At 38.8% G+C, this 26889-nt stretch overlaps 1 protein-coding gene and 2 long non-coding RNA genes across 3 annotated transcripts; all 3 read left to right on the top strand.

The window, feature by feature from the left end:
* Positions 1 to 81: 81 nt before the first annotated feature.
* On the top strand, positions 82 to 2342 carry LOC111909411 (uncharacterized). Its single transcript, XM_052769860.1, has 4 exons — positions 82 to 86; positions 261 to 927; positions 1024 to 1661; positions 1760 to 2342. The coding sequence occupies exons 1-4, from the start codon at positions 82 to 84 to the stop codon at positions 2340 to 2342; spliced, it is 1893 nt and encodes a 630-aa protein (XP_052625820.1).
* Positions 2343 to 7014: 4672 nt separating this feature from the next.
* Positions 7015 to 10154, top strand: LOC111909419 (uncharacterized). The gene is made up of 4 exons (XR_008230951.1): positions 7015 to 7485; positions 7593 to 7702; positions 7831 to 8933; positions 9722 to 10154. It is a non-coding gene; the product is annotated as an uncharacterized LOC111909419 (long non-coding RNA).
* A 15660-nt stretch (positions 10155 to 25814) lies between these two features.
* LOC128133062 (uncharacterized) lies at positions 25815 to 26603 on the top strand. The gene is made up of 2 exons (XR_008231255.1): positions 25815 to 25878; positions 26371 to 26603. It is a non-coding gene; the product is annotated as an uncharacterized LOC128133062 (long non-coding RNA).
* Positions 26604 to 26889: the final 286 nt, after the last annotated feature.

The following is a 26889-nucleotide window of genomic DNA, read 5'->3' as shown; positions in this document are numbered from 1 at the left end:
AATGATAACGTTGACTTGAAAGATCTTCCAAAGGACCCGGCGGATAGTCCATGATTACAAGTTACAATTCAAATATAAGAGATGATGTAAGAAGAGCATATTTGCTTCAAGGACCGTGTCAAGTAAGGGCACATAAGTTACCTAAAAAAAATAGGTGATAGATTTAGAAGATTCGTTCCTTCATGGTTTAATGACTTTGATTGGTTGGAATATAGTGTGAAAAAGAATTGTGCATATTTTTTATATTGTTATTTGTGTAGGGACCTCATGGGACAAAAAGGAGGGAGAGATGCATTTGTTTCCCAAGGTTTTGATACTTGGAATAAAAAAGGTGCATTTCAGACTCATGTGGGTGGTGTTGATAGTTTTCACAACAAAGCAAGAGAAAAGTGTGAGTTTTTAATGAGGGAAAAACAAGCAATTAATGTAGTCTTGAGGAGGCAAACCAAAGCGGAGGACAATAAATATAAAGCTCGATTACGTGTTTCTATTATTGTTGTTAGACTTTTACCGTTTCGTGGTCATGACGAGTCGGTTAACTCGGAAAATAGAGGGCTTTGCATTGAAGTGTTAAAAGCCATTCGAGAGACTAGTGAAGAGATTTTCAACAATACTTTAGAAAATGCTCCTAAAAACAATCAACTAATTTCCTCTAAAATTCAAAAAGAACTTGTGCAATGTTTTGCACAAGAAGTACTTTTGAGTATTCATGAAGAGATTGGTCAAGATGTTTTTGCTTTACTAGTTGATGAATCTAGTGATGTTTCAAAAAAGGAACAAATGGCTATTGTTTTGCGTTATGTCGATAGTCTTGGCTTTGTGAAAGAAAGATTCATAGGAATAGTGCACGTGAAGGATACATCTTCTTTGACCCTCAAAAACGCCATAAATGAAGTACTTACAAGTAATAAGTTGAGTTTTAGTCAGGTAATTTATTCTTTACTTTTTTTTATTTCAATTTAATTATATATATATATATATATATATATATATATATATATTAATTGTTTTAAATTTTAATAGATAAGAGGACAAGGTTACGATGGGGCTAGCAATATGCGAGGGGAATTCAATGGTTTGAAAGCTTTGATATTACAAGAGAATGACACAACTTTTTATGTACATTGCTTTGCACACCAACTTCAACTAGTAGTTGTGGCTGTAGCAAAGAAGCATGATGGTGTTAGTGACTTTTTTGAGCAAATTTCGTTGGTGGTTAATGTTGTTTGTGCCTCGTGTAAAAGAAAAGACTTACTACGAGAGCAAGCAAGAGAACGGGTGCAAAAAGGCTTGTGTAGTGGTGATCTTGAAACAGGAAGAGGGTTAAATCAAGAGACTACACTTGTTCGAGCGGGAGAAACAAGATGGGGTTCACATTTCAACACACTTATAAGTTTGATGAAGTTGTTTGCGGATGTTCTTGTAGTTTTAGATTTTGTGAAAGAGGAGGGAGGGTCATTGGCAAACCATCAACAAGCATCTGGAATCTTAGCATATTTTAAATCATATGAGTTTGTGTTTTACTTACATACGATGTATGACATTTTACACCTCACGGTTACATTGTCAAAGCAACTTCAAAGAAAAGATCTAGACATTTTGGAAGCGGCTTCGATGGTTAGAGGGACAATGGAGGCATTGCGGTCTTTTAGAAACATAAGGTTTGCTAGCATTTTGCCAAAAGTATCCTCTTTTTGTCAACACACGAAATTGAAACTTTAGATATGGAATAGTTGTATATTGGTGCGAGAAACCGTAGGACTACAAAGACTAATAGGTTTCATTTTGAGGTTGAAATCTTCAACACGGTGGTAGATATGCAACTTACAGAATATCGGGATCGATTTAGTGAAACAAGCACCCAATTACTAGAATACATGGATGCTTTGAGCCCTTGTGATTCATTTGCACAATTTGACAAATCAAAGTTATTGAAGTTGGGTAAGTTATACAAGTATGACTTTGATGATTCAGATATGATAGACCTCGAAGGACAACTTGATATATTTTATCACTCTTGCATTAAAGATGAGCGTTTCACTAGTTTGAAAGGAATTTCCGACCTTTCTCGTTTGATGGTTAGTATAGGGAAGCATCGGTCTTATCCTTTGGTTTATAAGCTTTTAAAGTTGGCTGTGATATTACCCGTAGCGACCGCAAGTGTAGAAATATGTTTTTCAAAGTTGAAGCTCTTGAAGACAGACTTGCGTAACAAAATTGGCGATGAATTTTTGAACGACGCATTGCTTTGTAATGTCGAGACGGAAGCACTTACGAAAGTTGAGGATGAAAAAGTAATGGAGCAGTTTCAAAAGATGTATGCACGAAGAGGACAAATTTAAATTATAATAGATAGTTGTTATATAATGTTTAACCAGAAAAAAAAATTGTATTAGATGGTTTATATTATGTTTGACTGTATTTTTTTTAACGGTCTATATTATGTTTGACCAGAAAAAAAAATTGTGCAACCCCTACTACTAATTCCTGCGTCCGCCCCTGTGTGAGCTTTGGAATTGATTATTCTTGAATGTTTCTGATAGCATTGAGAGGAAGAAGATGATAACAATTTATTTAGGGAATCAGGTAATAGAGGAGAGGATTTAGTTCGTGATCCGAAGGTAGGAACTAATCGAATCAAATTACAGCAGGCCCTTTTCCAATTATGTTGTAAAACAATCTCATTCTTCCAGGAATCCAATGTTTGCAACTGAATTCAGTCCTTTTTTCGGGTTTCAACAAATTCCACCTCCTGGAGCTAAGAATTAGTTCGCTCAATCGCATTTCAAATCACATTTCAGTGGAATGTGTTAAATCTTCGATACCATGTAGCTTACAAAAGAACTTTTATGCAAACAGGGAATGAATAATGAATCAGATTCATGTAGTGATTTTAAAAGAAAATAACCATTTACATTCTGCTTTTGGAAACAAAAAAAACCTAGATACAGTCACAGAAAAAAGCAAATTACTTTGCAAAAAAAAGAAGGAATCAGACTCCTTTCAAGAAGAAAAAAATCCAACCTTCATGTGGCTGTCATTGAAGTTAGTAGCTATTTAGCAAAAAAAAAACACACTAGGTTACACACACACACAGAGACCTTTTATATATTAAATAATTATATTTAATTTTTTATTTAAAAAAGATAAGAGAAAAACATTATCCATATGGTAGTGAAATGACGAAAATGCTCTTTAGTTAACAGACAAAATTTAACAGAGTTAGCAATAAAGACCAATCTTCAAAAATATTGAAAGCACAGGAATCGTCTATAATGTTTTTAAACCACAGGGACTAAACTTTAGATCTGGAGAAACCACATGAACCATTTATGATGTTTTTCCTTATATTAATATTTATGAACCAACTTAATGTAACTATCGAGTATGGCTTTTACACCATATAAACACATATAAATACACAACACACGACACATAACACACTACATAAAGTATGACAATCAAGTCGGCAATAGATCCTAAAAAATCATAGTAGTAGCCTTATCAACATCACGTTTGTGTCAAATACAAGATGGCATGAGACTAATATTTCTTTTGCATAGGTGTTGATAGATTTTGAATTATTTTCTACAATGAAAAAAGTTTATAACAATGTTGCAGAAATCGGCATAATCGGCCGATTAATCGGCGATTAATTGCTAATCGGACCTTCACCGATGAGATTTATTGCTAATCGGTCACTATAATCGGGTTTGGTCAATACAGGTCAAAGTCGGAATTAATCGGATCTAATTGGACTTAATCGGACCTAATCGGGTTTGGTGGTCAAAGTCGGACCTAATCAGCCCTAATCGGACCTAATGAGACCTAATCGCCGATTAATCACTTTTTTTGTAGGATTAAAATTAGATTTATAAATTTTTGAATAATTTTCTTAATAATTAATGGTCCCCGATTAATTCCCGCCTAGCCGATTAATCCCTAATCGCTAGTCCACCGATTAGCGATTTCTGCAACCATAGTTTATAACATGCAAAGTGCCACCCATCTGACAGATAAAAAAATGCATGTGCGGTTGTCATTAATATCACAATGATCGAAACCAATTGATGATCAATATGTACTTGTGGAGACAGATAAAAAAATGCATGTGCGGTTGTCATTAATATCACAATGATCGAAACCAATTGATGATCAATATGTACTTGTGGAGATAGGAACATGTACCTGATCTCAGAATCTATTGTGGTGGAACCAGAATATGGTAGCCATTTCTGGTTCCAAAGACGGATTAGTCCACAACTTCTCCAAGAACAAAGAAACAATAGATTAAAAGGAAGAAAAACAATGTCATATTGGCATTCTGATAAAGAAAAAACAATAGGGTACCCGTAACCGGCATAAGAAGATTAAGATTATTTGTTTTCAATGCATCAACAATTAAAACTTTACCTAACTTTACCTAACTAAACAAGAAAATAATGAAATCAAATATAAATTTTAACTATTTTCAATTAGCTTTTGCATAAAAGTAAATGTTAGGTTGACAAATGACACAAACTATATACGGATTACTATATGGAAATCGAATTATGCATGAGCTTTGTACATGAAACATGAAGATCAAATGTAACCGATTTAGATTTTGTAAATGCACTTGCTTGACCGCTTCTGTTTGAAGAGCAGAAGAGGGCTCGTATGAAATGCTGCAAATGAATCCTTTAAATTGGGAAATTCATTAATTTCACCCTTATACTATAGAAGTCTAGTTTGATCTTAAATATCTCGTAATAAAATTAAAATTGTGAAGGAAAGGCTATGTAAGAACTTGTAACATAGTTCGATCCAAGAAATGAAAAATGAAATTACATAAATTTGAAAGAAATTTTCTAACTTCATGCTATTCCAAAAGGCATCACCATAGATTTCTTACAACCTTAGGAAGCTATGGTATGATATTCATCTAGAAAGATCAAATTTCAAAACATTTCTTCCAAGGAAGTTGTATATGCAATTTCATCATGTTAACCATTTGAAACTCCTTTTCGTTTGTGAAATCAACCCATTTTATCGTTATTTAAAGGAATATTTAACCATTATCACATAACCAAATATGAAATGGGTAAATGCCCCACCAACCAGTCTCACGTGCAGTCTCACATCCAACACGTGAGAGATATTATCTTTTTTTTTTTTTTTTTTTTTTTTGAACGGCAAGCTGGCATTGAAAAAAATAGAAAAAACTAGCCAGAGATATTATCTAGATAATAAAAGTTGAATTCATCCTCCAACTATATCTAAGAGAATCATTAATAATCTAATTTACAGCCATGTTCAATGCTCATAATATTGATGCTTAATAGCATATGACTGTTTAATTTATTTATTTATTTATTTATTTATTTATTTATTTATTTATTTTTTTTAACTTAATTCTAAAATTAACATTAACTGGAAAACATACCTTGTAAATTTTGTTTCAATGCCACTTATCCTGATAAAGAGTGGTCAAGTTTTCAGAATCAACCATAGCTTCATCCTTAGTCGTCATACTTTTCCTTTTTGCTTGTTTCAGCTGCAATAAAAATTGGAAATAAGAGGTGCCAATTTTGACCCATTGAACAAAGCTTTGTAAACACGTCTTAGTGGATACAAAACCATTTAAACTAACATGCTTTTATTACAAAAACCAGGAAATGCACCTTTAAATAGAAGCTTTCTTTGAGAATCTTTCTAACCACTTCTACATCAAATTTGTGACTGGATTAATAGGCATAAGGAAAAAAAACGTGTGATTTCGAATGATATACAAACACTCAATTCGGTACAAAGGTTTTTATCAAACACACAAAAGAACATCAAGCCAATAACCTCGAAAAAATATATCAAACATATGCAAGGATATCAAAACCTAGGTGGAAATCGGTTAAAATCCTAATCTAGTAAAAGCGAAATTCAAGATTATTACATGCAAAATACGAATAATTAGGTGCTTGACAAGTTTAAGAAATTCAAGAAATGGAGCTTACCAGCTAAATCACGATTGATGATGAATGATCGAAAAAAAAAATACGATGAGTGACAAAAAGAAAAGTAGAATGTATGGTGAGGAGAATGAGCGCACAACGAGTTTCATGAAGAAAAAATAACATACTCAAGGGCTTAGATTTAATTTTTTTGGATGAGAGTCGGTTATCTTTGAAACCGAGAGAGAGAAAATTTAGATGGAAGAAGATGAAGAAGCGGTGATGGTAACATCTTAAAAGAAATAGAGAGCAGCTGGAGGAAAAGCTTGGGTACAAAAAGGTTAACGGGAAAAAATCAAGGAGTTCAAAGACTAAACTAGAGAGAGAGTCTTTTTCTCGAGATCAACATGTGAGAAAGTTTTGGGTTTTGAAAATGGGAAAGAGAAGCGGTGACGGGAAAATCTAGGGGAAGAGCTGCAAATGGTTATTGACGGACATGACAGTGGAAGAAGGGAGTAGTGGAAATTGGTAAGGCTAGATGATGACTCTTCAAGCCTAAACTTTAACACCGCTAACAAATGTCGTTCCAACAAATGCAATCCAAAAGATATATATATATATATATATATATATATATATATATATATATATATATATATATATATATATATATATATATATATATATATATATATATATATATATATAAATGAGTTCTATGGAAAACAAATAACTAGGGCAACATTTACCGGAACCAATAATCAAATGACACGTGTCCATTTTTTTCTTCACAAGTAATGTATTGTGGAGGTTATTGTGGAAGTAATGTGTTGTCATGTTTTCATTGGTTCAAATATGTGTTGCCCTAATCATTCATTTTCCATATGACTCTTCCCTATAATATATATATATATATATATATATATATATATATATATATATATATATATATATATATATATATATATATATATATATATATATATATATATATATATATATATATATATATATATATATATATATATATATATATATATATATATATATATATATATATCATTCACCTATATGCGAAACCCTTTTCTGCAAGATGAGCATGTCCACGTCTATAGAAGCTTCTCCACAAACCAACCTCAGTCCTCCGTCATCTAGAGCTAAGCTACTTCTTTGTGTGCTTAAACTCCTTTCAGACAAAAATAGCATGACCACACTGGGATTGAAGAAACGGCGTCGTTTGGCTGCTGATGAAAACCGCCTTGGTGCTTGCTTCCGGTCAGCCTGACATCACCATGAGGAAGAAGACTTGGTGGTGGGTTTTCCTTGTTGGCGGCGTCGTTTCTCTCGATGCTGCTTGCCACTCTTGGATCCCCTTTAATCAACACCTATCCTTGATTTCAGTTGTCGGTCAAGAGACTTCATAGTGGGTTTTGCTCTTATACTTGCCACTTCCTGCTTCTAGCCTTGCCAGTTTTCATGATCGGCGGTTAGTGGCCCTGCCGACATCTCTATTTCCCGCCACGTTTTTGTCTGTATTCTACAACAACCGAAAATTGAGGTTTCATATTAACGCCCATCTCTTCTCTCTTCATTCTTCTCAAATTTTCAACCACAACCTTACTCTAAATACTTTTTATTCTATTTCTCTTTCTTTCGTTGCAAAAGGATCCGTAGTAGTTTTCCCCACCGCCTCCTCGTGTTCCCCCCGGACACCTGACGTTGCCGGCAGACGTCCCTGTTTCACCCACCAGATGACGCCTCCTGTTATGGTCCAGGTAATGGGTTCTATTTTTGTTGATGTTGATTTGTAGTAGAAACAATCAATTGAAATTCAGATCAATTGCTCTTCAATCGCTACAGACCGTCCCAATACACCGCTATAACAATTGGTATTTTGTTTTAGGTTTGCTTGGGTTTTAAATTCAGGGTTCAAGCTCAGTATAACCGTCAACTTGCAGGTTTGATTCTACAATCTTACCTCTTGTGTTTTGATTCTACAATGTGATTGGTTATCTTCTCCAAATTCTTGCAACCCATGTTCTTAGTATCACTATTTATTTCATTTTACATTAAGATGTTTTTAAACTACCGAACTGAAAAAAAAGAGTTTGATGCTTCAAGGTAGAAGCGTTTGACGATTTTACTAAGTACAAATATGTAATAAATCAAAGAGTCAGTTATTATTGTGCAAGGAATACGAGACATCAGTATGGGGAAGCTGATTTCCTTCAGTCATAACCCAAGAGCATGATTCTGTTATGCTCACCCACTTGTTACCGTGATTTGAAAGAAAGTTTCATGATGCACATCAACTGCTTGATGAAATGATTGAACCAAGGTGCGCCAGTCCTTGAAGGATAATAAGGAGCAACATGGGAGAAATTTGAGCCAATTAAATAGAATACAGGGGTTGGAGGGGAAGGTTTATGCCTTTATGGGCTCAATTCAACTTTAGAAAGTGAAGGAAATCATCTCAAAAACATCAACAATGAGGTACATACAGCAAGATTAAGGTATTTACATCGATGAGCAGCTTCCCTACCGACCACCCTCATGACTCCGTCATCTGGAGGTAAGCTTCTTGTGTGGGTGCTTAAACACCTCTCAGCCCTACATCAGGCTCACGTGACATTGGGATACAAGAAACGGCGTCGTTTGGTTGCAGATGAAGCTGCTTTCCTGCTTGCTTCCGGTGAGCATGACATCATGATGAGGCAGAAGACTTAGTGGTGGTTTTTCCATGTTGTCGGTGTAGTTTCTCCCGGTGTTTGCCACTTGTAGATCCCCTTTAATCGGCACATCTCCTTCTTTGCGGCTGACTCAACCTAAATCAGGTAATACCGACCCGGCGGTGGGGTTTCCTTCTTGACGGTGGGGTGTTTCCGCAAAGCTTCTTGCCACATAATGCTTGGTTTGAAGTGTCGATGAAATGTGCCCTTTCCGCCTCTTCTTCACTTTGCCGACTCACCTTCTGTTATGGCTTCAGCTCCTGATGTGGGCTTCAAGGTAATCTTTTATATTGTTTTGCATATATATAGACTTTGTCTCCTTCTCTTTATCTTTGATATTTTTGCTACTTCTCTCTCTATACAACACTTCAGGTGAGGTTTTAATTTAATTTTAATATTGTATTATTTATGCTTTATGATGCTTGTGAATTCAAAGGCTTGAATATTGGTGCTTCATAGTTGATATCCCTCTCGGGGATCGGTCATGAAGGGGAATCAAAATCAGCGATTTATTTTATTTACTTTGTGATGTTGTGATTTTCTTCTTTGTGATTTTGTTTGGTGCAAAATTAGAAGACTATGCCTCCAGTCACTGATTGCTTATGTTGTTCTCTACAAATCTGGTTAGGGTTTACTAACTCACATACTGTTCTAATATCCATTCTGATTAGGAGTTTCCGTTAATAACCAAAGAGTAATTGGTAGTGGTGGTAGTTGTGCAGTCTAATTCCAGGGGTAAGTGGCTTTATCTATGGATAATGCTTGATTGATTTGATAACTTCATATAATTTTATATAACTCTTTTAGTTGTCCTGTAAGTAATACTATGTAACATCATTGGTGATTGTCAAATTTGCATATTTTTATTTCTATGGTTTGGGTTCTCCCTCTTTAAGTTTATAAAATCATTGGTTCAGTCTCATATTCGTCGTCATGGTAGGGGTGTTTGGATGTGCCTATTTACATCTTCATTTTTATTTAGCGGTCAAAACTGATTATCAAAAGGTAGACTAAATTTAGTTATTTGATATTTTATTTCTTCAATTATATTCACATTTTTTCTAGGTAAGGAGGAGACAGAGAACATCAAAGCAGGGGAGAAGCAGTGTTCTCAATTTAGGAGTGTTTATTTACTTCTTTTGGCTTCACATTTTTCACTAGGTGTTGTTCGGATGAGAGGTGGAATGATGGTTCAATAACACAAAATTAAAAATTAAACATCAAGCATCAAGCAATTTCGCGTTAAGAGTTCGAATTTAGGTTTTAAATCCAAATTGTTGCTAGCATAAGAAAAAATAAGAGGGGAAGAGTAGTGTTCCATCCAGCCAGATGTCTTTGGAAGAAACATGTCGATATGAAACCCATCAAATAAAGACCAAAAGAACGTGTTTTCATTTTGCTTGTGTATTATACCTAGCTATTTTTATTTATATAAATTGTAGAGTTGTAGTTCCATTTTCTTATTATAAGGAATTTTAATTTTTAACATTCATCCAATAATGGCATTGTATTTTCAATATTTGTCTTAATAAGGGATTATACTTTTGATGTCATGTCACTTTTAAATTTTCAAAATTACCCTTTGTGGGCCATGCTCAGCATGGCCCTCTAAAATTCACTAGTATATATATATATATAGTTCAGGTTCATTTGAGACCATTCTAATTTTATGAGACTGTGAGACCAAATCTAAAAATAATTTTAAAATGCAAAATAAATGGAAAAATCCAAAAATTCTTTTTTTAAATATTATTTTCGGAACTTGAATTAACTAAAAGAAAAAAAAATCCCTTTTTTTTTTTTTGAAAAATACGTGAAATATTCTAAATAGAATATTACACTGACATATTCTAAAAAATAATTTTAAAATGCAAAATAAATGGAAAAATCTAAATATATTTTTTTTTAAATATTATTTTCGGAACTTGAATTAAATAAAAAAAATAAAAAAAAATTCTATTTTTTTTTGAAAAATACATGAAATATTTTAAATATAATATTACAATGTATATATTCTAAAAATAATTTTAAAATGCAAAATAAATGGAAAAATCAAAAAATTCTTTTTTTAAATATTATTTTCGGAACTTGAATTAACTAAAAAAAATTAAAAAAAAATAAAAAAAAATAAAAAAATACGTCTCATGGTCTCACAAAATTAGGCCGTATTACATGAACCTAACCTTATATATATATATATATATATATATATATATATATATATATATATATATATATATATATATATATATATATATATATATACTAGTATGATACCCGCGCAATGCGGCGGCGCCAAAGAGTTCCTTTCGAGAAATAGTTCCTGGACGGCTAGTTTTTTTGCACTGTCGTCGATTAGTTTCAATAGATGAGTAGCTTTCTTTCCGCAGACGTCAAATATATTTATTTTAGTAAACACTTTGCTTTTGGCAATGATTATCTCCCTTATTTTTAATATGAATGTCATCAAATCAAATGAAAGTCTTAAACTCTCATATATTTAGCTTAGTTTTTTCATTAGTTTAACATCATAATATCAATGTTAAATGTTATATATATATGTTCATTCTCAGTTTCATTTCGACAACTAAATTGTCTGTTTTATTTCAAAAAAAATATTAGTTAGTTATAATTTCTTTTGCGGACGGTGAATAATTTTCTTTCGAGAAATCGTCTATTTTTTTTTAATTATTTGGCCATTCGTAAGAATATCATATCTAAAATGAATATACAATAAATAGTCAAATATGATTTATAATTAAGATTAATATTTATTAGTTACGTGTTGGTGTTAATTTTATTAGGTGGTGAAAAGAAATGTAATAATAATAATAATAATAATAATAATAATAATAATAATAATAATATAAACTTGGTATTACTTTAACAAATAGTAAACTAATGGAAATAAATACAATTGGACTATATATTATAATTTAAAAGTATACAGTTAGTTGACAAAGAAAACATTGCATCTTTGACTTTGAAACAATTATAATATTTATTTTTTTATAACGAATTTTTTTATAACTAATCTCATACATAGTACTATAATCACAATGTGTTGAAATTAATTACACCATATTTGACATAATTAAAGTGGATTAGAGATGCAATTATACAATAAAAAAATTAATTCATACATCATTCTTTAGATACCAACATGTTAATATTCATGCTATGGAAAGTAACACTTTTAATATATTTTTGACAATCTTTAAGTTATAGACTTATCAAATGTCATATATTTATGTAATAACTATACATTCACTAACCATACTTTTACAATTAATAATATGAAAATATTTTTGGTCCGTAGTTTGCAACTTCAACTCACAATGACCGGAAGCTTTTGATACAAAATTCATATTTAAAAACCTCAATTAGACAATCTTGATCCTATAATCAAGAATTCACAATTTAATTTTTTCAATATACACTCTAGTCTTGATCTCACAACACTAACAGTTTAACATCATATATTGCTAACTGTACCAGTATTATGATGAAAATAGTTGAATATCCTACAAACTAAATCATGATCTGCAGAGAGCGCTAACTCCCTTCTAGGGATGGTTCCACTATGGTGCCCATAGTGGCACCGACAACCCCTTATTTTTTCGGATACAGTGTAAAATTTTTTGAATTTTTCATTTTTTTTACATTTGTGCCACTACGTAAAAGGAAAAATATGTCACCGGCAACACCGACTACGAAATCATGGGTCCGTCCATGCTCCCTTCAACAATATAGGTGCAAGTTTCCCACTTTCTTCTTGGCTTATACATTCTTTCGACTTCGTCCTTCATGCATTTCACCCATCTTATCTTTAAACACACACACACACATATGTGCATCGACAAATACACACACAAGAGACACAACCACACTTGTATACTTAATACAGACACCACACACACACACATCAAACTTCATAACCCCAAAAACCAAAGATCATCAAAGACTTGTTAGTGGCATCAAAAAACAAAAGCAGCTGATAGAAATACAAGTGACAAATACAACATACTTCCTGCACAATTCCCCAATTAGCAGCGAGATTTATCTAAAAAGCTAGTGAAACAGTTGATACATATGCTAAATGCAAGTCAAAGAGTACTACATTAGTTAATGGCATTTAAATTATTGAAAAATGTGTCTGCATGAAAAATGACTATGCAAACTTATAGAAAGGTAACCATGCCAAATGTCCACTTATAAAGTTACATGACTATGCAACTTTATCCGATTGTCCAACATGCACAAAAAATGAGAGATAACATTTGTGTTCAAGTAACCCTTATTGCTTCCTAGATTTTTTCATCTCAAAATTCTTCGATGAATATTTCCAGATTTCTAACCTGGGAAATCAAACAAAACATTACAAATCAGATTTTTCTTCTTCAAATCGAAATTTAAAAAATAAAAATTGATGGTAAGGCAAAAAAAAAGGAATTAAAAGCTGAGATACTAAAGGGTAAAAGTGATGATAATCATAAATTGAATTGAAAAGAACATGCTTACAAGTTCAATGCTTGGTCTTCATTTCAAAATGAACCAGAACCCAAAATCCAAAGCATCTACAAACATGATGAAGATTTGAAAGCTAGAAAATCAAGCAACATATTTACAAATCTTGATTGTTCTTCTTCACTTCAAGAATCAAAAAACAAAAATGATAGAAAAAAATGGAAATCTAAACCTGGAATATCAGAGAAAAAGTATATGACAAATCAGAAATAAACCGATAGGAATAAACTTACGGGTTAAAATCGTGTTTTGTTCATTATCCATGGGATGTTACGTTCCAGATTTTTGGACCTGAAAAGAAACCTCCAAAATTAACACGGTAAGAAAAAAAATGAACCCCTCAAAACATTGATCTTCTTCAGAAAGTTTAGATCTATTTTTTTTTATAACTGTTAGTCTTCACACTAATCAATTCAATCAAAAGTAAAATCTCAAACATATATATAATCATAAAATATGAAAATTAAAGATGTTGGAAAGAGCTTTAGATTAAGCAAAGAAAACAATAGAAAAATGGGAGTTTGCTTCTCTCTTTAATGTATTGGACACTCTTGTGTTTGCTTCTATCTAGCCAATACATGTTGCAAAAGAAATTGAACCTGGATCACACTAAAAGAAACAAATTAGAGCTAAAAATAAAATAAAAACAACAACAAATTCGAAAATGGTTGAAGACTTATGAACCAAAAACAACTAAACTAAAAGGTAGTTCAAAAATGAAATTATTCGTGAAAAGCATGGACTCCACCTAGAGTCATCTAGATTAAAAAGAAAAATATAGACATGTAATTAGGGTCAAATGAAGGATTGTACTCTCACCAGTCACCCATTGTTCATTTTTTCTTCTAGATTTTGAGCTTTGTAATAACATCCTCAATTCGGAAAATGATACAATAAACATGAAAATGAAAAAGATCAAACATAGATCTTTCCACAAAATTGAACCTCGATGTTTAGAAAATCGAAGTCGGTCAAAAACTAAGTATCTATTTAAAATATTTCAAAATTGCAATAAAGATTGTACATAAATGTATAGTATAGAAATATACCTGAATATGTTGGAAACCATGGTGCTGGGTGGTTGAAGGCATAACCATGAAAACGACAAAAGTGTGTATCGATCAGGCCGACATTTGGGAATGGTTGGGTTTGACTGGAAGCGACGGTGTAAAAACGATCAAAAAATTTCATGGCCGCGGTGGACGGCGTCACATATGACAAATCAAAACTCTAAATGCCAGTCGAGAGAAAAAAGATAGAGAATGAGAAGAGGGTGAGCTTCCAAAAGTAATTTAGGTTTCCTGTGGTGAAGTCGTTTTTGGAAGGAAAGATGTTAGAAATCGGTGTTATAGAACCGGTGGTTTGGGATAGTGGAAGATGGGAGATGAAGTCATTTTCTGTTCCTTGACGGTGGGCTTTATAGCAGGGGAGAGAACAAAGAGGTATATGCGATGGGAGAGATATTTGAATCAACATGCTAAATTTAAGGATATCTAAAAGGGTTCAAAATTTGAATGAATTCGGGACTTGAGGGAACCATATCAAATTGCTAAGAAATATAAGGAGATTTGATGAGAAATATTTGAATTCAAAACGTGGTTAAAATTTAATATTATTTTATTAATGGTTACTTGTACTATCACCTTAATCATTTGGACGTCTTAAAAAAATATTATTATTAAAATCAATCTATTTTTAGAAATAGTTAGATTTGTTTTATAAGATAGTAAAGATATATATATATATATATATATATATATATATATATATATATATATATATATATATATATATATATATATATATATATATATATATATTGAAACCTCCAAAACCTTTTATTTTCCATATAATTAATAACGATCATTTAAAAATTTTGCAATTTATATATATATGGACAGTTATAAATAGTTATATAGTTCAATACATATCGACTGAAGGCAAACGAGCAACAAGCTGCGCCGTTAGCCCTTTCTGAATGACAAAACCAATTCTTTTGAAAACAACATTTGTGGATCTAGGAGATATGAAATTAGAATGTATGACCCGTTGGACTCTATTGAGGAGCTCTACCGCGTCTGGTGCGAGAAAACTAAATGTATCGAATGCAAAAGGTATAAACACATGTTGATTTTACATACATGCATTATCGTGTTTTACCATTTTGCATGCAGCGGCATACCCAACTGTGAAACCCCCGCTCCCCAAAACAACGAGAGGAGAGGCACCAGTAAGATCCATGCACGCATGCTTCTCTCCTATCCATCCAAAGACCAAAATGTCAGTCAGTCTAAGTGTGGACCTTCCATCTTACGGGTCCGTCAAAAAGTTCATTGGCGCTTCTTTCTTCACAGAAATACTAGCACGCCGACACGCATCAAAGAGAGCATCCTGAACCACATCATGTTTATACCTAAAACTAGCGAGCTCTCTACAATGAAGCGCGTGTTCCCCAAAGGTATCCAAACATGCCTTGTGACAAACTAGGCACATCTCGTCAATTGGGAATATAGGAATCATGAGGCGGTAACGAAGGATAGTACGGTACTCCACAGGAGACATATGCTGGCCAAGACCATCAATAGGGATAGTTAGCAGAAAATCCTGAGCATGAGCTGCCTGCAGACACTGAAAGACTGCTTTCTGTCTGACTGTCATGTCGAAGTCGACTTCCATATCTTGGACTATTTTGCTAAAAAGGGCACATGCCAAGGCTTTTTGGGATTTAGGGGGGTGTCCTTATTAGTGAAACCGCTACAGTCAAATCCCGGAATCGTATCGCGAAGATGAGTCATAGCACATAGGTAATCCGAGTCCATACCACATAAACCACTGTCATGTAAGATGTGGTCTTGTAATGCCCAAGATTGGGCCCTCGAGGCTACAAATGCGTAGGAGAAAACCTCGTGTGTTGAGTACTTAAATCATGTTCATTTTTAACTTATATATACTTAACAATATTTCATAGTCATTGCACTCTAAAGGTTTACTCATAATATCTTTATCTATGTGTATGCATAATTTCATTTCCTTACAAAGAATATTAATTGATGTATTGCCGCTAAAATTTTTGGATTCTATTGTTACAAGTTTTCTTATTGATTTAATACATATAGTTTTTTTATTCTTATTTGTAACGACCCGTATCCGGTATGATGATTCCATGATATTTATTTTTGAAGTTGCAAGAGGGACTCGGCGAGTTCATAGCCTGACTCGCCGAGTAGGGACGGGATTTCGAGCACGTGTTAGCCGGCGACTCGGCGAGTCCATATTCTGGACTCGGCGAGTCTGTCTGTCTGAAAGAAACCCTAAATCCCCGGGTTGCTCACTATTTAAGCCACCTTATAGCCCCCCAATCTCGCCTCCTTCACCCTCAGAGAGCTGTGAGAAAACCCTAATCCATTTTTGAGTGATCTAAGTGCTCTTGTGTTAAATTTTGAAGGCTTGAAGAAGGAAAAGAAGAAAGAAACAAGGAGATGAGTTGTAGAGCAAAGATTCAAGGGCAAATGTAACAACGCCAAGTTTCAAACAAATTTTTCATTTTAAAAATAAGGTATTTCCATTCAAAACAAGGCATAAATAATTTTAAGTATTATGTCAAATACAAATAGTCTAAATCCCAAGATCATAAAAACAATCTTCAGTGTGTATCGATCACGCCGGCGCCTTCCCACGGTCCTCGCTAGTACCTGAAACACATACATAACCACTGTAAGAATAAATGATTAGTGAGTCCCCCAATATACACTTACGCACATACGCCTTTCCAGGCCCTGACCTTCCGGTCCTCAATACAACGCCTTCCGGCCCACAACATAATCGCCTTCCGGCCCATAACATATTGCCTTCCGGCCCACATAACATATATAGCACACATATAACAAATAACTTACCACACATAGCATACATATCACATATCATATCTGACCTTCTGGTCACAAAGTCAAACCCTTCCGGGTACAGTGTAGTGAGAAGACTCACCTCGTAAATGCTGAAAGCTAGCAAATCCTGAAATCACTCGTGCACAATCCGACGAGCTACAACCTTCCTATAACATCACATATCTCTCATTAACACTTATATCTTCTAAGTGTGACTATCCCTAAGAAGTCAGACTTAGGTCAACTCTGGTCAACGGTCAACGGTCAACGGTCAACTCGACCGGACTCGGCGAGTGCGATGGCGACTCGGCGAGTCTAGACGTTCTCCAACTCTCCGAGAGTCCCTATCTACTCGTCGAGTATCCTCCTTGACCCGACGAGTTACTCCTGGAAGAATCGCGGGGCCACCCCAACTCCACTCGCCGAGTCTGAAGAACAGCTCGACGAGTTCCAGTAAATCTCCAAGCTACTCGCCGAGTCTGTTCATCGGACTCGGCGAGTCCACGCCATGCAGTCAATCAAACTGCTTCCTGAGATAAGTTTCGTCCCGAAATACACAAGCATGGGACCTTCTGGACCTCTAAAGGTCCTAATACAGGATTATAGTCGTTGGGTAACAAGGTACTAATTCATCTAATCACCAAATGGGTTCCATAAACCCTAAATCCATGTACACATCAACATAACAGAAAGGAATCCGAAATATTACCTGAAATATGCCCTCTCTGTGTCTCCAAACCGCAGAACTCGAATCCCTTGCTGTTCCTTTAGCCAAAACCCTTCTCCTCCTTGCACAACAATTTCTTCAAAGCCCTAATATCCTTCAATCTTGCTCTAGATGCCCACAGCCGTTTAGGGTTCTTCTCAGTCGACTAAAGACGGACAATGACGGCCTATAAGTGCATTATATACGACCCAAACCTGAACGGTTAGGGTTTTCGCTAAACAGCGTACTCTCGCAGAGTCCATATCGGACTCGTCGAGTCCAGTCGCGAACCCGCGACCAAGTCTGCGATCCTACTCGGCGAGTCTTGGCTCCAACTTGCTGAGTCCCCTCTTAACTCACCCCAAAAACATAATTTGACAATACCTGAGATTCCGGGCTGTTACAACTCTCCCCCACTTGGATTAGACTTCGCCCTCGAAGTCTCACTCTGAAAATAGTTCCGGATGCTGTTCCCGCATCTCACGTTCCGGCTCCCAAGTCATATCCGAACCCTTACGGTGTTGCCACTGAACCAACACCAGAGGTACTTCCTTGTTCCTCAGAACCTTGATCTTCCGATCCCTGATGGCCACTGGTCTCTCGGCATAATTCAGGCTCGCATCCACCTGAATATCCTCCAATGGAACCACTGCCGACTCATCGGCTATGCACTTCCTCAATTGCGACACATGAAAAGTTTCGTGGATCTGTCCCAACTCCGTTGGCAACTCCAACCGATAGGCTACCCGGCCTACCCTTGCGATCACACGAAATGGCCCAATATACCGTGGCCCCAACTTGCCCCTCTTCCTGAATCGAATCACTCCTTTCCAAGGAGAGACCTTCAGGAGAACGAAGTCGCCGATACCAATTGTAACAACGCCAAGTTTCAAACAAAATTTTCATTTTAAAAATAAGGTATTTCCATTCAAAACAAGGCATAAATAATTTTAAGTATTATGTCAAATACAAATAGTCTAAATCCCAAGATCATAAAAACAATCTTCAGTGTGTATCGATCACGCCGGCGCCTGTCTGCATAACTCTTCTGTCGGCTCTGGGCGGTCAACAACCTCTGCCTAACTTGCTGAATCTGCTCTGTCGTCTGAAGCACGATCTCCGTGCTGCCCATCACTCTCTGTCCCACCTCTCCCCAGCAAATGGGGTCTGACATCTCCTACCATACAACAGCTCAAAAGGTGGCATACCAATGCTCGAATGATGGTTGTTGTTGTAGGAAAACTCTGCCAATGGTAAATACGCATCCCAACTACCCCCGAAGTCTAACACACACGCCCGGAGCATGTCCTCCAGCGTCTGAATCGTCCGCTCGCTCTGACCGTCTGTCTGGGGATGGTATGCGGTACTGAAATGCAATTTAGTACCCAGCTCCTCATGGAACTTCTTCCAGAATCTGGAAGTGAAGCGCACATCACGGTCTGAAACAATCGAGATCGGTACTCCATGCCGAGATACCACTTCTCTCACATATATCTCCGCCAACTTCTCCGCTGAAGAACTCTCGCTGATGGCAAGGAAGTGTGCACTCTTCGTCAACCTATCCACAATCACCCATATTGCATCAACTCCCCTGGCAGTCCTCGGCAATTTGGTGATGAAATCCATAGTAATTTGTTCCCACTTCCACTCGGGGATCTCCAATGGCTGTAACTTGCCATGCGGTCTCTGGTGCTCGGCCTTAACCCTACGGCAGGTCAGGCACCTCTCAACGAACCATGCGACGTCCCTCTTCATACAGGGCCACCAATACTCCTTCCTCAAATCCAAATACATCTTTGTAGCACCGGGATGGATCGAGAATTTCGATCTATGAGCCTCTTCCATCAAAGTAATACGCGTACCGCCCACAAATGGTACCCAAATTCGACCCTGAAACGTCATAAGCCCTCGCCCATCCTTAACGAACTCTGAAATTAACCCCACAACCCACTCTTTCTTCTGCATTTCTGGTCGCACAGCCTCGGCCTGTGCCCCACGAATAGCATCCAATACTGGAGCCATCACAGTCAGTCTCAAGCATACATCTCGCAATGGAGTACTCTCCGCCTTGCGGCTCAACGCGTCGGCTACCACATTAGCCTTACCTGAGTGGTACAGGATCTTACAATCATAATCCTTGATCACATCCAACCACCTCCTCTGACGCATATTTAGGTTGGGCTGATCCATCAAATACTTCAAGCTCTTATGATCCGTATATATCGTACATCGAACCCCATACAGGTAGTGACGCCAAATCTTGAGAGCGAATACTACTTGCCCCAACTCTAAATCATGCGTGGGATATCTCGCCTCATGAGGCTTCAGCTGCCTCGACGCATACGCTATCACATGACCCCTCTGCATCAACACTGCACCCAGTCCCGAAATCGATGCGTCGCAATATACTACGAAATCTTCCATCCCTTCCGGGAGAGCTAATACCGGGGCTTCGCACAACCTCTGGCGGAGTGTCTCAAAGGAGGTCTGCTGCTCGGGCCCCCAAGAGAATGCAACACCCTTCCGGGTCAATCTGGTGAGCGACACTGCGATCTTGGAGAAATCCTTAATGAATCTCCGATAATACCCTGCCAACCCAAGGAAGCTCCTGATCTCAGAAGGTGACTTCGGCACCTCCCAACTCATCACCGCCTCAACCTTGGCCGGATCAACCGATATCCCTTTCTGATTAACAACATGTCCTAGAAATTGGACCTCCCGCAACCAGAAGTCACATTTGGAGAACTTTGCATAAAGCCTCTCCGACCTCAATACCTCGAGGACCTCCCTCAAATGCTCCTCATGCTGCTCTCTAGATCTAGAATACACCAGAATGTCGTCGATAAATACAATCACTGATCGATCCAACATCGGTCTGCATACCCTGTTCATGAGATCCATGAACACAGCCGGGGCATTGGTGAGCCCGAAAGGCATCACCACAAACTCATAATGTCCATATCGCGTCCTAAACGCTGTCTTCTGGACATCCTCATTCCGCACTCTCACCTGATGGTACCCTGACCTCAGATCGATCTTGGAAAACCAAGACGCTCCCTGCAACTGATCGAATAAATCATCGATCCTTGGTAACGGGTAACGGTTCTTGACCGTCAACTTGTTCAACTCCCGGTAATCAATGCACATCCGGTGTGAACCATCCTTCTTCTTGACGAACAGAATAGGTGCTCCCCACGACGAGCTGCTCGGCCGAATGAATCCCTTCCCCAGCAACTCCTGGAGTTGCGAGGACAACTCTTGCATCTCTGGAGGTGCAAGACGATAAGGCACTTTAGCAATAGGCGCGGCCCCCGGAACCAGATCGATACCAAACTCTACTTGCCTCACAGGAGGTACTCCCGGCAGCTCCTTGGGGAAAACATCTAGAAACTCACGCACCACAGGGACCTCCCCAACTGACTTCGGTCTCTCGGAAACCACCCGCGTATCCAACACATACGCCACAAAACCCTTACAGCCCTGCTGTAGACACTGTCTCGCCCTAGCGGCCGAACAAAAAGCTGATCCCGAACGGGTACCCTCGCCGTACACCGAAAGAACTCCCCTACTATGGTCTCGTATGGTCACCAACTGACGCTCACAGTCGATGACAGCGCCGAATCGGCTCAACCAGTCCATGCCTACGATGACACAGACATCACCCATCGTAATAGGAATCAGGTCAATCGGGAATTCGACCCCGAAAATCTCTAGCACGCATCCCCGAAGAACCTCCGTGGCACAAATCACTTTCTCGTCAGCTATAGAAACTCTCAAAGGTCGACCCAACGACTCACGACTAGCGCTGATATGCTGACTAAAGGCTAAGGACACAAGGACCTACTCGCACCCGAGTCAAATAACACTAAGGCAGGCACAGAGTTCACAAGGAAAGTACCTACGCATATAATAACATAAGCATAACATCTCGACATTAAAATAAATACATGAATTACAACATACCTGCCACGACATCGGGCGCAGCGCGGACCTCCTCCGCAGTCAGCTGAAAGGCTCTCCCACGAGCCCTCGGGGCCTCGACCTTCACCGGTCGAGCCTCAGTAGTCCTAGCAATAGGTGCAGATCCCTGACGAAGCTGCGGACACTCGGCCTTCCGATGGCCAGTCTGGTTGCAATGAAAGCAAACCATAAACCCCTTGGGGCACTCCCTAGCAATGTGCCCCTCCTTGCCGCAATTGTAGCAAGCACCGGCTCGACACGCCCCATCGTGACCCTTGCCGCACTTTCCGCAAGTACGGCTCTTCGGACCTCCCGTCCTCGAATCGGCGGACTTGATCCGCTTGGCTGCCGGCTGAGACTGAGCCGGCCGCCGGTCTGCCTGCTGAGATTCGGCCTCCTCCCTGGCCTGAGTCTCCAACTCGATCTCACGCTTCCTGGCATTCGCCTGAAGCTCCGTAAAAGTATGATAGGTGGAGTTCGACACAAACTCCCGGATATCCCTCCTCAAGACACCCAAGTACCGGCTCATCCGAGCCTGCTCTGTGGACACCAGCTCGGGGCAAAACATCGCCCTCTCATGAAACTTCGCCGCCACCGAATCTGTACCCTGCTTGAGGGTTAAGAACTCCTGAACCAATCGTTCCCGCTCCACCGGGGGAACATACTCATCCCTGAACATGGCAGTAAACCCCTCCCATGTCACCGCTGTAGTCTCTGCCAAAGTGAAGTTCGCCGTCACGAACTTCCACCAGTCCTTCGCTCCCAGACGGAGCTGGTTCAAAGCGAACCGTACCCTCAGGTGCTCCGGGCATGAACAAGTGTAGAAGCACCCCTCTATGTCTGCGATCCACCTCATCGCAGCAATCGGATCCTGCGTCCCATCAAACTCCGGTGGCTTCGTGTTGCTGAACTCTCGGAACAGCAACGAGTCACCCCCCTGTGGCCTAGCAGCGGCCACAGCTGCGGTAGCTGCAGCGGTTGTAGCCTCAGTCAATGCGGCGTACCGCTCATCGAATGTCTCCATCAGGGTGGTCTTAATAGACCCAAACATCTCCGAGATCTCAGCCCGGATCGCCGCCGCTACCTCCTCGTGAATCATCTGACGAATCTCCTCGTCACTCACACCGCTCGTACTCGCTCCGTGGCGTGGTCTAACCATGATGTCTCTGAAATACAACATAAAACTATCAGAGACTCCATCGAGTGTAATTGCACTCGATAACGCAACCCTACTCAGTCTCCGATATCCAGGGATTCGTACTTGGGTCTCTCACTGACCCGGTGTCTTCGGTAGTACGGTCCCAATACTACCGACCACACCGCATCAGCATTCATCCCAAGTCTTCCTCCCCAAACCCCGGATAGTGAGTACTCTACTTCTGATATGCACTATCTACCCGCATACTAGCAAAGCATCTCATATCGGCAAACTTCCCTAGACTAAGGCATCACAAATCAGGCCACTCTAGTCCTATCATGAATACCTAGTCTTCTAGCATGCATAACAATTTATATCATATAACATTGTAAGGTATTTTGGGGATCTTTACCGTTCGGGCGCAGACTGATCGTACACACTGCTTCTTTCTTGCTTACCACAAAACCATTTACAAAAGTTTATGCATTTATTTAAAAAGTTTTCCTCAAATCCTCGGTTTGAGTTCAGTTACTCCCGAAGGTGCACCCGAATCTCTCAAACCAAGGCTCTGATACTAATTGTAACAACACCAAGTTTCAAACAAATTTTTCATTTTAAAAATAAGGTATTTCCATTCAAAACAAGGCATAAATAATTTTAAGTATTATGTCAAATACAAATAGTCTAAATCCCAAGATCATAAAAACAATCTTCAGTGTGTATCGATCACGCCGGCGCCTTCCCACGGTCCTCGCTAGTACCTGAAACACATACATAACCGCTGTAAGCATAAATGATTAGTGAGTCCCCCAATATACACTTACGCACATACGCCTTTCCAGGCCCTGACCTTTCGGTCCTCAATACAACGCCTTCCGGCCCACAACATAATCGCCTTCCGGCCCATAACATATTGCCTTCCGGCCCACATAACATATATAGCACACATATAACAAATAACTTACCACACATAGCATACATATCACATATCATATCTGACCTTCCGGTCACAAAGTCAAACCCTTCCGGGTACAGTGTAGTGAGAAGACTCACCTCGTAAATGCTGAAAGCTAGCAAATCCTGAAATCACTCGTGCACAATCCGACGAGCTACAACCTTCCTATAACATCACATATCTCTCATTAACACTTATATCTTCTAAGTGTGACTATCCCTAAGAAGTCAGACTTAGGTCAACTCTGGTCAACGGTCAACGGTCAACGGTCAACTCGACCGGACTCGGCGAGTGCCATGGCGACTCGGCGAGTCTAGACGTTCTCCAACTCTCCGAGAGTCCCTATCTACTCGTCGAGTATCCTCCTTGACCCGACGAGTTACTCCTGGAAGAATCGCGGGGCCACCCCGACTCCACTCGCCGAGTCTGAAGAACAGCTCGACGAGTTCCAGTAAATCTCCAAGCTACTCGCCGAGTCTGTTCATCGGACTCGGCGAGTCCACGCCATGCAGTCGATCAAACTGCTTCCTGAGATAAGTTTCGTCCCGAAATACACAAGCAGGGGACCTTCTGGACCTCTAAAGGTCCTAATACAGGATTATAGTCGTTGGGTAACAAGGTACTAATTCATCTAATCACCAAATGGGTTCCATAAACCCTAAATCCATGTACACATCAACATAACAGAAAGGAATCCGAAATATTACCTGAAATATGCCCTCTCTGTGTCTCCAAACCGCAGAACTCGAATCCCTTGCTGTTCCTTTAGCCAAAACCCTTCTCCTCCTTGCACAACAATTTCTTCAAAGCCCTAATATCCTTCAATCTTGCTCTAGATGCCCACAGCCGTTTAGGGTTCTTCTCAGTCGACTAAAGACGGACAATGACGGCCTATAAGTGCATTATATACGACCCAAACCTGAACGGTTAGGGTTTTCGCTAAACAGCGTACTCTCGCAGAGTCCATATCGGACTCGTCGAGTCCAGTCGCGAACCCGCGACCAAGTCTGCGATCCTACTCGGCGAGTCTAGGCTCCAACTTGCTGAGTCCCCTCTTAACTCACCCCAAAAACTTAATTTGACAATACCTGAGATTCCGGGCTGTTACAGCAAACCAGAGTTCTTTGAGGTATTCTTCGGATTTCCTTCCCTTTTATGCTTTAAAACCCCATTAGAACTCTTCTAGATCTAGTTGATGCTTTTCTCAAGCCTTATGATGATATGGAAGCCCTATTATGTCGAGATATCCTTAGATCTGTTCATTTAGGAGTTGTAGAGCCCAGATCTATTGCCTTTATGGAGCTATTTTGCATAATAACCCTAGATCTACCCTTTTAAGTGCCTTTTTAGCCTTTATCCCCTTTTTCATGTGTTTGTACACGTAAAGTTGGAAACTTTACGTGGTAAATCAGCTTATTGGACTCAGATCTATAATTTGTATGTAATGGATTCAAGCAGAATCGAGTTTAGAATAGTTGCATGGTTGTGACTCGGCGAGTCGGAAGAACGACTCGGCGAGTCGGAAGAACGACTCGGCGAGTCGAGTCGTGAGTCCCCGATTTCTTCCTTTTTGAGCGATGCCGAGTGGAACCAGTGAGTAGTGGAGTGGACTCAGCGATTTCGAGGTCAGACTCAGTAATGGAGGGACTCGGCGAGTTGTTCATACAACTCGGCGAGTCCAAGGCAATCTTCTTGAACTCAAGAACAACTCGTCGAGTTGTTCATATGACTCGGCGAGTCGGATGAAGATTGTCTGAGTTCTTGGATCGAGAGGATACTCGTCGAGTCGATGTCATACTTGACGAGTAGCCACGAGTAGGGTTGAGAAGTGAGACTAGAGACTCGGCTAGTTGGCGGCCCAACTCGGCGAGTCAGGTCAACTGTGGGTTGACTTTGACCGAGAGTTGACTTTGACCAAGGGTAAAAGAGTCATTTTACCCCAGTGCACTGTTTAGTATTTGATTGAGTGTGTTTATGGACTTGTAGCCGGGGAGATACCGGAGCAGCAACAGTTAGCTTTCAGAGCCATTCACACAGCAGCCAGTTCACGAGGTGAGTTTCCCTTCAGTAGGAACGGGTCTACGGCCACAATGCCGGCCCGTTTATTTAGCAGTAGTCCCGGACTTTGGTCTGATGCAGTAGTTAGAGTGCTTGACGTCTTTGTGATTCAAGCATGTTTGTGTTATGTGTTCCGGACTCTGTTCCGATGTAGTATGTAGTATATGTGATTATAATAGTTGTTATGTTTTATGTTATGCCATGATCAGCCAGTTCAGGACTTCGGTCCGATGCAGTCAGTTCCGGACTTCGGTCCGATGCAGTCAGTTCCGGACTTTGGTCCGATGCAGTTAGTTCCGGACTCTGGTCCGATGCAGGGGACAAGGTCCCAGTCAGTTCCGGACTTCGGTCCGATGCAGCTAGTTTCAGACTTCGGTCTGATGCAGTGGGCAAGACCCAATATGTGCTTTATATGTATTGTATGGTATGTGGTAGTTTGGGGGAGCTCACTAAGCTTCGTGCTTACAGTTTCAGTTTTGGTTTCAGGTACTTCCGCAAGTAAAGGGAAGAGCTCGGGATGATGGCATTGCACACACCACAGCTTCAGTTTTTATCCTGGGAGTTGACTCAGTCTTCTTAGTTATGTTTGATAAAGTTGTGACACAGTTTTCTTGTTACAGTATTTTAGTGTGGTTTTTGAGAAATGCAACGCATGGTTTTATTATGATATACTCAGTTTTATGATTTTTGGTTATATTAAAAATGAAATTTTCGGGTCGTTTCATCTTATTATTAATCTTTTTCTCACTTTTGATGAAGTTTTTGTATTCTATTTGTTTTTTTTTCAATGGTTGTTTCTCACATCTCGAGTGGTTGTTTCTCACATCTCGAGTGAAACCAAAATCTAGAGTGATAATACATCTCAACTATATACCTCTCTACCTACATGATTTTTTTTTACTTTCAGATAATAATTAGGATTCTAATTATTAATTCTTCCGATTGAATAGAATGACAAGATTTCTCGTTCGTAGAGATTTTTTATTAAGCCGACATGCTTAATTT

This window comes from Lactuca sativa, chromosome 3 (assembly GCF_002870075.4).
Source record: "Lactuca sativa cultivar Salinas chromosome 3, Lsat_Salinas_v11, whole genome shotgun sequence".
Taxonomy (NCBI): Eukaryota; Viridiplantae; Streptophyta; class Magnoliopsida; order Asterales; family Asteraceae; genus Lactuca; species Lactuca sativa.
This window is presented reverse-complemented; position numbering and strand designations above follow the sequence as displayed.